This window comes from Pseudophryne corroboree, unplaced genomic scaffold (assembly GCF_028390025.1).
Source record: "Pseudophryne corroboree isolate aPseCor3 unplaced genomic scaffold, aPseCor3.hap2 scaffold_974, whole genome shotgun sequence".
In the NCBI taxonomy this organism is placed as follows: Eukaryota; Metazoa; Chordata; class Amphibia; order Anura; family Myobatrachidae; genus Pseudophryne; species Pseudophryne corroboree.
The window spans coordinates 42,733-61,800 of NW_026970554.1; the positions used below are offsets into that span (position 1 = coordinate 42,733).

At 47.8% G+C, this 19,068-nt stretch overlaps 1 protein-coding gene across 1 annotated transcript in view; it reads right to left on the reverse strand.

The window, feature by feature from the left end:
- Positions 1 to 2,102: 2,102 nt before the first annotated feature.
- The window catches only part of LOC135048516 (zinc finger protein OZF-like), a 76,675-nt gene continuing 59,709 nt past the window's right edge, over positions 2,103 to 19,068 (reverse strand). The window contains exon 2 of the mRNA XM_063955557.1: positions 2,103 to 3,508. Coding sequence (XP_063811627.1) covers positions 2,346 to 3,508 — 1,163 coding nt within the window. The 3' untranslated portion in view covers positions 2,103 to 2,345. The remainder of the gene's footprint in view (positions 3,509 to 19,068) is intronic.

A 19,068-nucleotide genomic window follows, 5' to 3' on the forward strand; every position in this document is an offset into this window, starting at 1 on the left:
TCTACGGACTAGGAGAAAAAGATTTACCGGTAGGTTTAAAATCTTATTTTTTGACTTCGACAATACAACAACCCTAATTCACCTACAAGTAAAAATCACAAAAACTGAACCTTTGAACAGACATCATTTAAAAATAAAGATATCTATATACCCCACTATTCACATGAGCTGTCACAATCAGGCATAGCTACAAACACAAGTACATACAGTCACTATTGGTGGTTCTGGGCTCCGGCCAGTTCAAGGGAAATTGCACAGTCACAATGGCAGCGTGTGTACCCACCTTTACACACCAGACGGGATATTTATACACAGCAACACTGATATTATGTGGACACAAAAGTAACAACACAAATGACACATTAACAGGAAATTGTTTCTGTCACCATAGCGACAATTATCGGGAAATAAGATAATACACAGACACGTAAAAAGACTCAACGGAAAACTTTTGTTTTTAAACAACTTTATTTCATATCTTTAATACACAGATTTTTCTCTATATTTTAAACTTAAAAATACTTTTCTCTGCACAACAGCCTATGGGGGTCATTCAGACCCAGCCGCAATAGCGGCCCGCAGCAGTTTGCTGGTGGTGGCAATATGCACATGCGCAGCGGCCGCGCAGACACACACATTGCAGTCACATCCCTGAGGGGTGAATGCAGGTGGTCCGGGACCATTTTCCGGGGGGCTGCGTGATGTCACATCTGTGTTCATCTCTGATTAACCCCCTATAAGCTTCCAGAGTGCACCTCATATCTCATCTTTTCCAAGTTACTACAAATGATATGAGATCGGTAGCAGCACTACTTTCAGGATTATTACACAGAACACACATAAAGGCTGACACAGCAAATAACAGTAACACATACAAGGGATTAATTAGAAATAAGGAAGCATAATAATCATTAAGTCTAATTATCAACTGGTTCTGTGCGGGACCCATACACCTCTTTACTGCCTCCAGCAGCCCCTGGTACTGCACTGCGGCCACCCGCCCTCTCTACCCCCACTACTGCCTCCATCTACTACTACCTCCCCCCACTACTGCCATCTGCCGTCTCCCCCCACTACTGCCACCGCCCTGTCTTCCCCCACTACTGTCACCGCCCCATCTCCCGCCACTACTGCCATCCGCCTCGTGTCTCACCCCCACTACTGCCACCCACCTCATCTTCCCACACTACTGCCACTGCCCCATCTCCCGCCACTACTGCCACTCGCCCCGTCTCCACCCCACTACTGCCACACGCCCCATCTCCCCCCACTACTGCCACCCACTCTGTCTTCCTCTCTGACACCTTAGTGCTTCTTGGGGACATGATTACCCACATAGACACTGCCTCCAGCAGCCCATGGTACCGCACTGCAGCCATCCACCCCGTCTCCTTCCACTACTCCCACCGCCCTGGCTCCCCCCACTACTGCCACATGCCCCATCTCCCCCCCACTACTGTCACCCACCCCACTTCCCTGTACTGCCACCCACCTCGTCTCCCCTACTACTGCCACCCCAAAAAAACTACTGCCACTGCCCCGGCTCCCCCCACTACTGCCACCCGCTCTGGCACCTTAGTGCTTCTTGGGGACATGATTACCCACATAGACACTTCTTCCAGCAGCTCCTGGTACCGCACTGCAGCCATACGCCCTGTCTCCCCTGACACCTCAGCGCTGCTTGGAGACAATATTTCCTATGTAGACACTGCTCCGGCAGCCCCCGCTACTGCAAAGGTGCCGCCTACCCTGTGTCACCCGACATCTCAGCACTGCTTGGGGAATTATGATACTGCTGGTAACAGTCCTTCATCTGCAGATGGAACCAAACAGGGCGCTGCTTCTGGTACATGGACCCTGGTCATGTAGGGCTGGGAGAGTCAGTAAGATTGTGTAATAGGGGTCTACAGTAAGTCAGTAAGGAGGCAGAAGCTGCTTCTGGTACATGGACCCTGGTCATGTAGGGCTGGGAGAGTCAGTAAGATTGTGTAATAGGGGCCTACATTAAGTCAGTAAGGAGGCAGAAGCTGCTTCTGGTACATGGACCCTGGTCATGTAGGGCTGGGAGAGTCAGTAAGATTATGTAATAGGGGCCTACAGTAAGTCAGTAAGGAGGCAGAAGCTGCTTCTGGTACATGGACCCTGGTCATGTCGGGCTGGGAGAGTCAGTAAGATTATGTAATAGGGGCCTACAGTAAGTCAGTAAGGAGGCAGAAGCTGCTTCTGGTACCATGGACCCTGGTCATGTAGGGCTGGGAGAGTCAGTAACATTATGTAAAAAGGTATACTCCAGAAGACTAATATGGTCCCTCACCTGAGTGATGTCTATTGTGTGCAACAAGACCTTATCTCTCAGAGTATGGAAATGGTCTCTCACCTGTGTGACTTTGCTGATGTGTAACAAGATGTGATTTCTGTGTAAAACATTTCCCACACTCAGAGCAAGAAAATGGCTTCTCACCTGTGTGAATTCTGTTATGGCTAACAAGATATGATTTCTGTGCAAAACATTTCCCACACTCAAAACATGGAAATGGCTTCTCACCTGTGTGACTTCTCTGATGCACAATAAGATCTGATTTCTGTGCAAAACATTTCCCACACTCAGAACATGGAAATGGCTTCTCACCTGTGTGACTTCGCTGATGTGGAATAAGTTGTGATTTCTGTGTAAAACACTTCCCACACTCAGAGCAAGAAAATGGCTTCTCACCTGTGTGATTTCTGTTATGTCTAACAAGATCTGATTTGAGTGCAAAACATTTCCCACACTCAGAACATGGAAATGGTTTCTCACCTGTGTGACTTCGCTGATGTGGAACAAGTTTTGATTTCTGTGTAAAACATTTCCCACACTCAGAGCAAGAAAATGACCTCTCACCTGTGTGACTTCGCTGATGTCTAACAAGATGTGAGATCTGATTAAAACATTTCCCACACTCAGGACATGGAAATGGCTTCTCACCTGTGTGACTTCTCTGATGTGTAACAAGTACTGATTTGTGTGCAAAACATTTCCCACACTCAGAACATGGAAAAGGCTTCTCACCAGTGTGACTTCGCTGATGTGTAATAATATATGATTTCTGTGTAAAACATTTCGAGAACTCAGGGCAAGAAAATAGATTCTTACCTGTGTGATTTTGCTGATGCGTAACAAGATCTGATTTGTATGTAAAACATTTTCCACACTCAGAACAGATCAGTGGCCTCTCACCTGCCTTAGCTGGCTGATGGGTAATAAGCTTTGTGTTCTTTGTAAAACATTTGGCATCTATAGAACAGGGAAACACTGTATCTACTGTCAGAGCTGTAACAGATGCACCAATATCAGAGTGATCAGGAGAACATTTCCCAGGATCAGAGGGATCAGCTGATAGAGCTGGATATATAATTGGGGTAATGGGGTTATCTCCCGGAGATTCCTGTCTACTGTCATTATCTTTTATGTCACAATCCGGGGATAACATTAGATGTCCTTCTGAGATATTCCTGCTTGTGTGTCCATCTGCTGGAAAAAATATACATTATGGAAATGTGACATTTTCTGTAACAATATTAATCTTGTAAACAATAGGAGAAGACGACTGTCTAGGACACTTAATTGTAAATGTGTGTGTATAATAAAATATAACTTTTGATGAAGGCTTTATCATATTGTGTCTCAGACTATCATTGTGTCCACCCTCCTGAGAACACTCACAATAACATATGTAATATTATAATAAGACTTAGATATCTCTCTCTCTTGTACTGGTAACTAACCATGAAGTATATATGGAGATATATTCACCCGCCAAGTCCTAAGTCAGCACCAATGTAAAACAATGGAGGGGGAACATATCGTATGAATTGGAGATTCTAGATGAACAATAACATCAGTCATATGAGCTGATGGATCAGAGAAATGTATCCTAACGTTACTCCTGGAAGCATTGGTAAGGTAGTATTCCTTTATGTGTGTGCTCATACGCTGGTAAGCCTGTACATGTGTTACTCACCCTTATATAAGGTATATTGCTACAGCAGAGGAGGTGGAACAAGGTACTTTACATGAAATACACCATATAATACACTGCAATCATCATCTGCTAGGTTATAATGCACTCTTACACCCCCATCATCAGTGTATTACCTCTATTCTCTCAATAGTCATAAGGATGGTGTGTGTACGGTTAGTATGATACAGAGAATTACATATCAGAATCTATACAGCTGACTCCATACTTCTGCTTCTCATACATGTGCTACTGGCAGCAGTAAACATCTGAGTGAGAGTGCAGGGAAGACAGCAGAGTCTGATGAGAGATTGGATCTGCCTTTGCAGGGATGTACCACACCTGTCACCCCTGTTAGTATAAAAAATAATAAATAAGAGGGCCGAGGCCTGAGTCCATTCAGATGTGCTTTCTGGACCTCTCCTCACTAAGTGGCTTCTTATCTACCCTACCTGATAGCTCTCAGCCGCCACTGGGACCAAAACCCAATCTTTTACGTCCCCCACTCCTCCTGCCCTAAAGTCGCTTACCCCAGTGACACTGCTGAAGCCATGGGCTGTATTCTGGGGCTAAGTGCGCCCAGGCTTTCCTGTACGCTCCGGCCACCTGACTAGGAGGCGCTTTTGGCTCAGTCGGGATCACTTGCTCTCCCACTCACATGGGTGCGCAGATTCCACTACTGCTGGGGACAGAACAGGCTGCCCACAGTCACCAGAGCCCGGTGGTGATATTGGGAAGGAAGGTGGCTGCCATTTTGGATCCTGGTGCCCGGCCATCTCATAAGGTTTATAATTGATATAAGCTGCTAAATAAGTGTCCTGGCTGCTGGAACGGGGTCACTACACTAAACTGAGGCATTTGCCTGGAGGTGAAACTACCTTCTATTTATATGGTACCACTATAATCTACTTCCTCTCAGTCTACATGCAGAGCCCAGTATCAAGTATCGACTGAGTACAGCTCATTACACTCTGATTACAACCTCACAGTATATTATTTTGTGGATTCATCCACGGAATATATTTTGCCATTTGTGTCTCTCTGTGCTGAGCGCTTCCCGTCTGTGATCACGCTGACCTCTAGTGGAATTTCTCGGTCATTACTGTGTTATTTGAGTTGCATTACATCATGTTTACTTGAAATTTTGGCCTCGATACCCCCGTCATCCCAACTAAGAATGTAATTTTGAACCGAGTCATCTTGGTGTAACCTCCTGACAGCGTACTACTGCTCCTTTTATTTATAGATCGTTTGTATTTTAGTATCTCTGAGAGGTCAGTCTCTTTGGAGCTGGCTTACCATGCCTCCAAAAAAGGTTAAAATGTACCAAATTGGCCACACCTGTCCATCCCTTTGGTACCTCAAATTCAGGTGGTCCTTCTGAGACCGCTACATCATCTGCTTCTTCTTGTCAGACGCACAGCCCAGCTGTAATGGCAGAAGACGTCTTAAGACACTCTAGATCAGGCATTCCCAACCACAGTCCTCAAGGCACAACAACAGTGCAGGTTTTAGAGATATCCGGGCTGCAGCACAGATGATAACTGAGCTACTAATTAAGTACCTGTGCTGAAGCCTGGATATCACAAAAACCTGCACTGTAAGTGTGCCTTGAGGACCGTGGTTGGGAATGCCTGCTCTAGATGGTCCTGTTACTCTACGCTCTATACATTCTAGGTTATCTGCATTTAAGGACTGAAATAACCTCAGAACTTAACTCTAATATTCAAGCTTTGAGGTCTGGTATCAGTGAGATTGGCACTCGTACAGACTACGATTAGAGAGATTGTTGCGTCTCACAAAGATCTGATTTCAGCACATGACACCCTTCAGGAAGACACGGTCTCTATTCGTGATAAAGTCATTGATTTAGAAGACTGGTCTCGGAGAAATAATATCAGAATAATGGGCGTTCCGGATTCTGGGGCAGATGTATTAAGCCTGGTGAAGTGATAAAGTGGAAGGTGATAACGCACCAGCCAATCAGCTCCTAACTTACATGTTACAGGCTGGCTTTTAAAAATGACAGTTAGGAGCTGATTGGCTGGTGCATTATCACCTTCCACTTTATCACTTCACCTGGCTTAATACATCTGCCCCTCTGTTACAAAATGCTGAGCTTTATGATTATGTCACGGTCCTCTTTTCAGAAACTTCCACCGAAGGCTTCTGCAGCGGACCTTCTTTTTGATAGGATCCATATAGACTCCCAAAGTCCAAACAGGCCCCTATCCAAGCTCTGAGGGACACTCGGCTCAGGGTCCACGTTTTTCATATTAAAGAATGCATTCTACGGGCTGCTTTGCCTTCCTCATCCACAGCTGAGTGCCTGGATAATCTGCAGATATTTCTCCTGTGACGCTGGCCAAAAGGCGTCTATTCCACCCAAGGGAATGTGCAATACAAATGGGGCTTTCCTACTAAGGTTATTGTAATGCAAAACGGCGCCTTCACAGTGATACCTTCACCTGAGGATGGCCCTGCTATTCTGAAAATGAAGGACTATCAACATAAAAAATCCCACATGACACTATACCTAAAGCAATCCAGCAGGAGTGGTCTTCCATCTTGAAGTAATATGCTAAAGCAGTAAGACTGTTGCAGACACTCAGAGTTTGTTTCCTACTGTAACATGTGGCATCTGGGACTAAGTGGGCATGGATCTATTTTTGGGCCAGATTTATTTGTTCTCGTTATGGGTTTAAAACGTGTCTTTCTCTTTATGTCCTGTGCTCTTTAATTGCTATATAGTAGCAATAATATAAATAATATAGTATAATATAGTCTGATATTCTTTCCACTCTTACATTTCGCTATACCTTTCTAGAATGTTTGGGTGTTCAGGTAAAGCATGACTGATTCATCTAACATCCTGTTGCCCTTATAACTGTGTTGGTGGAACCTAAATAGTATAAAAGACCAGGTTCTTAGCCTTTACCTCCTCTGGTTACATTGAGATTAAGAATAGTACTATGTTATGCTACATTTGAGATTTCTTTATACAATTGTTACTACGATGACTAGAATTTGCACTCTCGTATGGCTACTTGGGGTAGTCGGTGAGTTTCCCTTTTAGGCCCGACTGCCACCTTTTTCTACCTTTCTGTCACGGTACCCTAGTGACGGAATCTCTAGCTCCTTTATGGACGCTATTTCTGTTTGTGTCTCATTTTTGTTCCCTATTTTATTTTTTCTGTGATTTGATAGTTTGAAGTATGCACACGCCCTACAGACTCTACTGGACTTTACACAGATGATCCTAGATGTTTCATACCATGATCTGATCTCTATCACGGTGACGTTTTTAAGTCTTAATGTAAAAGGTCTTATTTCTCCCCGTAAGAGACGTCTTGCAATAAAATATTTCACTGACCAGAAGGTGGCGGTGGTAGCCACTCAGGAATCACATGTTCCATTGCACTCTCCCCCTCAGTTTACCAATAACTACCCAGCATGCTCTATCTCCTGTGGTGTAGCCATCCTTTCTAATAAATCCTGCCCCTTTCACCTGGACAGCAAGTGGGTGGATTGCAATGGTAGATATTGGATTCTAGATGGGAAGATTCATTATAAATATGTCCCCCTCACTTCTCTCTATGCCCCTCATGCCAGACAGCCCCAATTTCATAAATCTTTTTTATTCAATAGCTACAAGAAATTGCACTTCTCCTTATGGGATATGTTACTCTTGCTCCATACCCTCATCTTGATAGATCCTCCACTACTGAGGAACAGACCAGTAATGCCGCCCGTTCCTCAGCTTCCTCATGCTCCCTTTATTAGCTGAATCTGACCTCTATAACACTCGGAGAATTAGACATCATTTGTGCGTGATTATACTTATTACTCTGCTGTACACAGGTCATATTAGAGAATAGACCTTCTTCTAGGTCGTTACAATTGATCCCTCGCATTGATATATTTCTGTATGGGGTGTTATTTGTAACTACTTTTTAGATGCCATTTTGTCCATGTATAACTTCATTATGTATATGTATGACCTCATTGCTTTATATATGTACATTTTATTAGGATTAGTGGGAAGAATATACACAGCTTTTAGGCTGGCTGATTATGAACCATCCGGCTTCGGTACCACAAATAGGCTTGAATAAAAACCACCTTTTTCCTGTTGCATCACGGGAACTAAGGAAATAACCTTGTCTTGACACAATTTCTGTATTGCGTTCAGCACAAAATCGGCATGGGGGAAGATCTTGAAATTCCAACCTGTAACCCTGGGACACTATTTGTAATACCCAAGGATGGAGATCTGAGTGAATCCAGACCTGGCTGAAAAAATAAGAATTTACTCACCGGTAATTCTATTTCTCGTAGTCCGTAGTGGATGCTGGGGACTCCGTAAGGACCATGGGGAATAGACGGGCTCCGCAGGAGACTGGGCACGCTAAAGAAAGATTTAGGACTATCTGGTGTGCACTGGCTCCTCCCCCTATGACCCTCCTCCAAGCCTCAGTTAGGAACTGTGCCCGGAAGAGCCGACACAATAAGGAAGGATTTTGAATCCCAGGTAAGACTCATACCAGCCACACCAATCACACCATATAACACCATATAACACGCGATAGGAACCCCGGTTAACAGTATGACAACAATGGAGCCTCTGAATAGATGGCTCGCAATAACAACCCGATTTTTGTAACTGTGTACAAGTATTGCAGACAATCCGCACTTGGGATGGGCGCCCAGCATCCACTACGGACTACGAGAAATAGAATTACCGGTGAGTAAATTCTTATTTTCTCTGACGTCCTAGTGGATGCTGGGGACTCCGTAAGGACCATGGGGATTATACCAAAGCTCCCAAATGGGCGGGAGAGTGCGGATGACTGCAGCACCGAATGAGAGAACTCCAGGTCCTCCTCAGCCAGGGTATCAATTTGTAGAATTTTGCAAATGTGTTTTGCCCCTGACCAAGCAGCTGCTCGGCAAAGTTGTAAAGCCGAGACCCCTCGGGCTGCCGCCCAAGATGAGCCCACCTTCCTTGTGGAATGGGCTTTTATTGATTTAGGCTGCGGTAATCCCACCGCAGAATGCGCCAGCTGAATAGTGCTACAAATCCAGCGCGCAATAGACTGCTTAGAAGCAGAAGCACCCAGCTTGTTGGTTGCATACAGGATAAACAGCGAGTCAGTTTTTCTGACTCCAGCCGTCCTGGAAACATAAATTTTCAGGGCCCTGACTACATCCAGCAACTTGGAATCCTCCAAGTCCCTAGTAGCCGCAGGCACCACAATAGGTTGGATCAAGTGAAAAGCTGATACCACCTTCGGAAGAAACTGAGGACGAGTCCTCAATTCTGCCCTATCCATATGGAAAATCAGATAAGGGCTTTTACAAGACAAAGCCGCCAATTCTGAAACCCGCCTGGCCGAAGCCAGAGCCAACAGCATAACCACTTTCCACGCAAGATATTTTAAATCCACAGTCTTAAGTGGTTCGAACCAATGTGATTTCAGGAATTCCAAAACCACACTGAGATCCCAAGGTGCCACTGGGGGCACAAAAGGAGGCTGAATAAGCAGAACTCCTTTGACAAAAGTCTGAACTTCAGGCAATGAAGCCAGTTCTTTCTGGAAGAAAATCGACAGAGCCGAAATCTGGACCTTGATGGACCCCAATTTGAGGCCCAACATCACCCCTGCTTGCAGGAAGTGCAGGAATCGACCTAGTTGAAATTCCTCCGTCGGGGCCTTCATGACCTCACACCAAGCAACATATTTCCGCCAAATGCGGTGATAATGTCTTGCAGTGACATCCCTCCTGGCTTTGATCAGGGTAGGGATGATTTCCTCCAGAATACCCTTTTCCTGTAGGATCCGGTGTTCAATCACCATGCCGTCAAACGCAGCCACGGTACATCTTGGAACAGACAGGGTCCCTGCCGCAGCAGGTCTTGTCTGAGTGGCAGAGGCCAAGGGTCCTCTGCAAGCATCTCTTGAAGTTCCGGGTACCAAGCTCTTCTTGGCCAATCCGGAACCACGAGTATAGTTTTCACTCCTCGCCTTCTTATTATTCTCAGTACCTTGGGTATGAGAGGTAGAGGAGGAAAACCCATAAACCGACTGGTACACCCACGGTGTCACTAGAGTGTCCACAGCGATCGCCTGAGGGTCTCTTGACCTGGCGCAATATCTTTTCAACTTTTTGTTGAGGCGGGACGCCATCATGTCCACCTGTGGTCTTTCCCACCGGTTTACCAGCATTTGGAAGACTTCTGGATGAAGTCCCCCTTCTCCCGGGTGGAGGTCGTGCCTGCTGAGGAAGTCTGCTTCCCAATTGTCCACTCCCAGAATGAACACTGCTGTCAGTGCTAACACATTCTCTGCCCATCGGAGAATCCTTGTGGCTTCTGCCATCGCCATCCTGCTTCTTGTGCCGCCCTGTCTGTTTACATGGGCGACCGCCGTGATGTTGTCTGACTGGTTCAGTACCGGCTGGATCTGAAGCAGGGGCCTTGCCTGGCTTAGGGCATTGTAAATGGCCCTTAGCTCCAGGATATTTATGTGAAGAGAAATCTCCTGATCTGACCACAGTCCTTGGAAATTTCTTCCCTTTGTGACTGCACCCCAGCCCCGAAGGCTGGCATCCGTGGTCACCAGGACCCAGTCCTGTATTCCGAATCTGTGGCCCTCTAGTAGATGAGCCCTCTGCAGCCACCACAGCAGTGACACCCTGGTTCTGGACAATAGGGTTATCCGCTGTTGCATCTGGAGATGGAACCCGGACCATTTGTCCAACAGGTCCCACTGGAACGTCCTTGCGTGGAACCTTCCGAATGGAATTTCTTCGTATGAAGCTACCATTTTTCCCAGGACTCGTGTGCATTGATGTACCGACACTTTTCCTGGTTTTAGGATGTCTCTGACTAGAGATGACAACTCCTCGGCTTTTTCCACTGGGAGAAACACTCTTTTCTGGTCTGTGTCCAGAATCATTCCCAGGAACAGAAGACGCGTCGTCGGGACCAGCTGTGACTTTGGAATATTGAGAATCCAGCCGTGCTGTTGTAGCACTTCCCGAGAAAGTGCTACCCCCACTACCAACTGTTCTTTGGACCTCGCCTTTATCAGGAGATCGTCCAAGTACGGATAATTAAAACTCCCTTCTTGCGAAGGAGTATCATCATTTCGGCCATTACCTTGGTAAAGACCCTCGGTGCCGTGGATAACCCAAACGGCAGCGTCTGGAACGGATAATGACAGTCCTGTACCACAAATCTGAGGTACTCCTGGTGCGGAGGGTAAATGGGGACATGCAGGTACTCATCCTTGATGTCCAGGGAGACCATGTAATCCCCCTCCTCCAGGCTCGCAATAATCGCTCTGAGCGATTCCATCTTGAACTTGAACCTTCTGAGATAAGTGTTCAAGGATTTTAAATTTAAGATGGGTCTCACCGAACCGTCTGGTTTCGGTACCACAAACATTGTGGAATAGTAACCCTGTCCATGTTGAAGGAGGGGTATTTTGACAATCACTTGCTGTGAATACAGATTTTGAATAGCCACCAACACTGCCTCCCTGGCAGAGGGAGTTGCCAGTAGGGCAGATTTTAGGAAACGGCGGGGGAAAACGTCTCGAATTCCAGCCTGTACCCCTGAGATACTACTTGAAGGACCCAGGGATCCACCTGTGAGAGAGCCCACTGTGCGCTGAAATTTCTGAGACGGGCCCCCACCGTTCCCGGTTCCGCCTGAGCAGCCCCAGCGTCATGCTGTGGACTTACCGGACGCAGGGGAGGACTTCTGCTCTTGGGAACTAGCTGTGTGCTGCAGCTTTTTTCCCCCTACCTCTGCCCTTCGGCAGAAAGGATGAGCCTCTAGCCCTCTTATTTTTCTGGGGCCGAAAGGACTGTACCTGATAATACGGTGCTTTCTTTTGCTGTGGGGTAGCCTGTGGCAAAAAGGTTGATTTCCCAGCAGTAACTGTGGAAACGAGGTCTGAAAAGGCCCTCCCCAAAAAGTTCCACCCCTTTATAGGGTAAAACTTCCATGTGCCGCTTTGAGTCGGCATCACCTGACCATTGCCTAGTCCATAACCCCCTTCTGGCGGCAATGGACATAGCGCTTATTTTTGATGCCAGCCGGCAAATATCCCTCTGTGCATCACGCATGTATAAGACCGTGTCTTTTATATGCTCAATCATCAGCAAAATATTGTCCCTATCCATGGTATCAATGTTTTCCGACAGGGAATCTGACCACGCAGCTGCAGCACTGCACATCCAAGCTGATGCAATAGCGGGTCTCAATATAATGCCAGTGTGTGTGTATATAGCTTGTAGGGTATTTTCCTGCTTTCTATCAGCAGGTTGTTTTAGGGCGGCCGTATCCGGAGACGGTAGAGCCACCTTCTTTGATAAGCGTGTCAGCGCTTTATCTACCCTAGGGGGTGTTTCCCAACGTGACCTATCCTCTGGCGGGAAAGGGTACGCTGCCATTAACCGTTTAGAAATTATTAATTTCTTATCTGGGGAAGTCCACGCTTCCTCACACACCTCATTTAATTCCTCAGATGCAGGAAAAAATAAGAATTTACTTACCGATAATTCTATTTCTCGTAGTCCGTAGTGGATGCTGGGGACTCCGTAAGGACCATGGGGAATAGCGGCTCCGCAGGAGACAGGGCACAAAAATAAAAGTTTGTCCACTAGGTGGTGTGCACTGGCTCCTCCCCCCATGACCCTCCTCCAAGCCTCAGTTAGGATACTGTGCCCGGACGAGCGTACACAATAAGGAAGGATTTTGAATCCCGGGTAAGACTCATACCAGCCACACCAATCACACTGTACAACCTGTGATCTGGACCCAGTTAACAGCATGATAACAGAGGAGCCTCTGAAAAGATGGCTCACAACAATAATAACCCGATTTTTGTAACAATAACTATGTACAAGTATTGCAGACAATCCGCACTTGGGATGGGTGCCCAGCATCCACTACGGACTACGAGAAATAGAATTATCGGTAAGTAAATTCTTATTTTCTCTGACGTCCTAAGTGGATGCTGGGGACTCCGTAAGGACCATGGGGATTATACCAAAGCTCCCAAACGGGCGGGAGAGTGCGGATGACTCTGCAGCACCGAATGAGAGAACTCCAGGTCCTCCTTAGCCAGGGTATCAAATTTGTAGAATTTTACAAACGTGTTCTCCCCTGACCACGTAGCCGCTCGGCAGAGTTGTAATGCCGAGACCCCTCGGGCAGCCGCCCAAGATGAGCCCACCTTCCTTGTGGAGTGGGCATTTACAGATTTTGGCAGTGGCAGGCCTGCCACAGAATGTGCAAGTTGAATTGTGCTACAAATCCAACGAGCAATCGTCTGCTTAGACGCAGGAGCACCCAGCTTGTTGGGTGCATACAGTATAAACAGCGAGTCAGACTTCCTGACTCCAGCCGTCCTTGAAATATATATTTTCAGGGCTCTGACAACGTCCAACAACTTGGACTCCTCCAAGTCGCTAGTAGCCGCAGGCACCACAATAGGCTGGTTCAGGTGAAACGCTGATACCACCTTAGGGAGAAAATGCAGACGAGTCCGCAGTTCTGCCCTGTCCGAATGGAAAATCAGATATGGGCTTTTGTAAGATAAAGCCGCCAACTCTGACACTCTCCTGGCCAAAGCCAGGGCCAGTAGCATGGTCACTTTCCATGTGAGATATTTCAAATCCACAGATTTGAGTGGTTCAAACCAATGAGATTTGAAAAATTCCAAAACTACATTGAGATCCCACGGTGCCACTGGAGGCACAACCGGGGGCTGTATATGTAGTACTCCCTTGACAAAGGTCTGGACTTCAGGAACTGAAGCCAATTCTTTCTGGAAGAAAATCGACAGGGCCGAAATTTGAACCTTAATGGATCCCAATTTGAGGCCCATAGACAATCCTGTTTGCAGGAAGTGTAGGAATCGACCCAGTTGAAATTCTTCCGTCTGGGCCCTCCGGGCCTCACACCACGCAACATATTTTCTCCAAATGCGGTGATAATGCTGTGCGGTCACCTCCTTCCTGGCTCTAATCAGGGTAGGGATGACTTCCTCCGGAATGCCTTTTTCCTTCAGGATCCGGCGTTCAACCGCCATGCCGTCAAACGCAGCCGCGGTAAGTCTTGGAATAGACAGGGTCCCTGCTGAAGCAGGTCCCTTCTTAGAGGTAGAGGCCACGGATCTTCCGTGAGCATCTCTTGAAGTTCCGGGTACCAAGTCCTTCTTGGCCAATCCGGAGCCACGAGTATCGTTCTTACGCCCCCTTGGTGTATAATTCTCAATACCTTGGGTATGAGAGGCAGAGGCGGAAACACATACACCGACTGGTACACCCATGGTGTTACCAGAGCGTCCACAGCTATTGCCTGAGGGTCTCTCGAACTGGCGCAATACCTGTCCAGTTTTTTGTTGAGGCGGGACGCCATCATGTCCACCATTGGTTTTTCCCAACGGATCACCAGCATGTGGAAGACTTCTGGATGAAGTCCCCACTCTCCCGGGTGAAGGTCGTGTCTGCTGAGGAAGTCTGCTTCCCAGTTGTCCACTCCCGGAATGAACACTGCTGACAGTGCTATCACATGATTTTCCGCCCAGCGAAGAATCCTTGCAGCTTCTGCCATTGCCCTCCTGCTTCTTGTGCCGCCCTGTCTGTTTACGTGGGCGACTGCCGTGATGTTGTCTGACTGGATCAACACCGGCTGACCCTGAAGCAGAGGTTTTGCCAGGCTTAGAGCATTGTAGATTGCTCTTAGCTCCAGAATATTTATGTGAAGAGACGTCTCCAGGCTCGACCACACGCCCTGGAAGTTTCTTCCCTGTGTGACTGCTCCCCAGCCTCTCAGGCTGGCATCCGTGGTCACCAGGACCCAGTTCTGTATGCCGAATCTGCAGCCCTCTAACAGATGAGCACTCTGCAACCACCACAGAAGAGACACCCTTGTCCTCGGAGACAGGGTTATCCGCTGATGCATCTGAAGATGCGAACCGGACCATTTGTCCAGCAGATCCCACTGGAAAGTTCTTGCGTGGAATCTGCCGAATGGAATCGCTTCGTAAGAAGCCACCATTTTTCCCAGGACTCTAGTGCATTGATGCACAGACACCTTTCCTGGTTTTAGGAGGTTCCTGACAAGTTCGGATAACTCCCTGGCTTTCTCCTCCGGAAGAAACACCTTTTTCTGAACAGTGTCCAGAATCATCCCTAGGAACAGCAGACGTGTTGTCGGGATCAGCTGGGATTTTGGAATATTTAGAATCCACCCGTGCTGTTGCAGCACTACTTGGGAAAGTGCTACTCCGACCTCTAGCTGTTCTCTGGACCTTGCCCTTATCAGGAGATCGTCCAAGTAAGGGATAATTAATACGCCTTTTCTTCGAAGAAGAATCATCATTTCGGCCATTACCTTGGTAAAGACCCGGGGTGCCGTGGACAATCCAAACGGCAGCGTCTGAAACTGATAGTGACAGTTTTGTACCACGAACCTGAGGTACCCTTGGTGTGAAGGGCAAATTGGGACATAGAGGTAAGCATCCTTGATGTCCAAGGACACCATAAAGTCCCCTTCTTCCAGATTCGCTATCACTGCTCTGAGTGACTCCATCTTGAACTTGAACTTTTGTATGTACATGTTCAAGGACTTCAGATTTAGAATAGGTCTCCCCGAGCCGTCCGGCTTCGGTACCACAAACAGCGTGGAATAATACCCCTTTCCCTGTTGTAAGAGGGGTACCTTGACTATCACCTGCTGAGAATACAGCTTGTGAATGGCCTCCAAAACCGTCGCCCTGTCGGAGGGAGACGTTGGTAAAGCAGACTTCAGGAACCGGCGAGGGGGAGACGTCTCGAATTCCAAGCTGTAACCCTGAGATACTACCTGCAGGATCCAGGGGTCCACTTGCGAGTGAGCCCATTGCGCGCTGAAATTCTTGAGACGACCCCCCACCGCACCCGAGTCCGCTTGTAAGGCCCCAGCGTCATGCTGAGGACTTTGCAGAAGCGGGGGAGGGCTTCTGCTCCTGGGAAGGAGCTGCTTGCTGCAGTCTCTTACCCTTTCCTTTGCCTCGGGGCAGATATGGATGGCCTTTTGCCCGCTTGTTCTTATGGGAACGAAAGGGCTGCGGCTGAAAAGACGGCGTCTTTTTCTGCTGGGAGGTGACCTGAGGTAAAAAGGTGGATTTTCCGGCTGTAGCCGTGGCCACCAAGTCCGATAGACCGACCCCAAATAACTCCTCCCCTTTATACGGCAAAACTTCCATATGCCGCTTGGAATCCGCATCACCTGACCACTGTCGCGTCCATAAACTTCTTCTGGCAGAAATGGACAGCGCACTTACCCTTGATGCCAGAGTGCAAATATCCCTCTGTGCATCTCGCATATAAAGAAAAGCATCCTTTAAATGCTCTATAGTCAATAAAATATTGTCCCTATCCAGGGTATCAATATTTTCAGTCAGGGACTCCGACCAAGCTACCCCAGCACTGCACATCCAGGCTGACGCGATAGCTGGTCGTAGTATAACGCCAGTATGTGTGTACATACTTTTTAGGGTATTTTCCAGCCTCCTATCCGCTGGCTCCTTGAGGGCGGCCGCATCAGGAGACGGTAACGCCACTTGTTTTGATAAGCGTGTGAGCGCCTTATCTACCCTAGGGGGTGTTTCCCAGCGCGCCCTAACCTCTGGCGGGAAAGGGTATAATGCCAATACCTTTTTTGAAATTAGCAGTTTTTTTATCGGGGGTAACCCACGCTTCATCACACACTTCATTCAATTCATCTGATTCAGGAAAAACTACAGGTAGTTTTTTCACACCCCACATAATACCCCTTTTTGTGGTACTTGCAGTATCAGAAATATGCAACGCCTCCTTCATTGCCGTGATCATGTAACGTGTGGCCCTACTGGAAAATACGTTTGTTTCTTCACCGTCGACACTGGAGTCAGTGTCCGTGTCTGTGTCGACCGACTGAGGTAAATGGGCGTTTTAAAGCCCCTGACGGTGTTTGAGACGCCTGGACAGGTACTAATTGGTTTGCCGGCCGTCTCATGTCGTCAACCGACTTTTGCAGCGTGCTGACACTATCACGTAATTTCATAAATAAAGCCATCCATTCCGGTGTCGACTCCCTAGGGGGTGACATCACCATTACAGGCAATTGCTCCACCTCCACACCAACATCGTCCTCATACATGTCGACACACACGTACCGACACACAGCAGACACACAGGGAATGCTCTAATAGAAGACAGGACCCCACTAGCCCTTTGGGGAGACAGAGGGAGAGTTTGCCAGCACACACCAAAGCGCTATAATTATACAGGGACAACCTTATAATAAGTGTTTCCCTTTATAGCAGCTTAAATATCACAAATATCGCCAAAAAGTGCCCCCCCCCCCCCCTCTGATTTTACCCTGTTTCTGTAATGCAGTGCAGGGGAGAGCCTGGGAGCCTTCCTACCAGCGGAGCTGTGTGGGGAAAATGGCGCGGTGTGCTGAGGAGATAGGCCCCGCCCCCTTTTCGGCGGGCTCTTCTCCCGTTTTTTTCTGGAATCCTGACAGGGGTTAAATACATCCCTATAGCCCAGGGGCTATATGTGATGTATTTTTAGCCAGTATAGGTATGTACATTGCTGCCCAGGGCGCCCCCCCCCCAGCGCCCTGCACCCTCAGTGACCGCAGTGTGAAGTGTGCTGAGAGCAATGGCGCACAGCTGCAGTGCTGTGCGCTACCTTAAAGAAGACTGGGATGTCTTCTGCCGCCGATTTCTGGACCTCTTCTCTCTTCAGCATCTGTAAGGGGGCCGGCGGCACGGCTCCGGTGACCCATCCAGGCTGTACCTGTGATCGTCCCTCTGGAGCTAGTGTCCAGTAGCCTAAGAAGCCCAATCCATCCTGCACGCAGGTGAGTTCGCTTCTTCTCCCCTTAGTCCCGCGTTGCAGTGAGCCTGTTGCCAGCAGGACTCACTGAAAATAAAAAACCTAACAAAAATAAGAATTTACTTACCGATAATTCTATTTCTCGTAGTCCGTAGTGGATGCTGGGGTTCCGAAAGGACAATGGGGAATAGCGGCTCCGCAGGAGACAGGGCACAAAAAGTAAAAGCTTTAGGATCAGGTGGTGTGCACTGGCTCCTCCCCCTATGACCCACCTCCAAGCCTCAGTTAGAATACTGTGCCCGGACGAGCGTACAATAAGGAAGGATTTTGAATCCCGGGTAAGACTCATACCAGCCACACCAATCACACTGTACAACCTGTGATCTGAACCCAGTTAACAGCATGATAACCGCGGAGCCTCTGAAAAGATGGCTCACAACAATAATAACCCGATTTTTGTACAATAACTATGGCCCTCATTCCGAGTTGTTCGCTCGGTATTTTTCATCGCATCGCAATGAAAATCCGCTTAGTACGCATGCGCAATGTTCGCACTGCGACTGCGCCAAGTAACTTTGCTATGAAGAAAGTAATTTTACTCACGGCTTTTTCATCGCTCCGGCGATCGTAATGTGATTGACAGGAAATGGGTGTTACTGGGCGGAAACACGGCGTTTTAGGGGCGTGTGGCTGAAAACGCTACCGTTTCCGGAAAAAACGCAGGAGTGGCCGGAGAAACGGTGGGAGTGCCTGGGCGAACGCTGGGTGTGTTTATGACGTCAACCAGGAACGACAAGCACTGAACTGATCGCACAGGCAGAGTAAGTCTGAAGCTACTCTAAAACTGCTACGAGGTTTGTGATCGCAATATTGCGAATACATCGGTCGCACTTTTAAGATGCTAAGATACACTCCCAGTAGGCGGAGGCTTAGCGTGTGTAACTCTGCTACATTCGCATTGCGACCGATCAACTCGGAATGAGGGCCTATGTACAAGTATTGCAGACAATCCGCACTTGGGATGGGCGCCCAGCATCCACTACGGACTACGAGAAATAGAATTATCGGTAAGTAAATTCTTATTTTCTCTGACGTCCTAGTGGATGCTGGGGTTCCGAAAGGACCATGGGGATTATACCAAAGCTCCCAAACGGGCGGGAGAGTGCGGATGACTCTGCAGTAC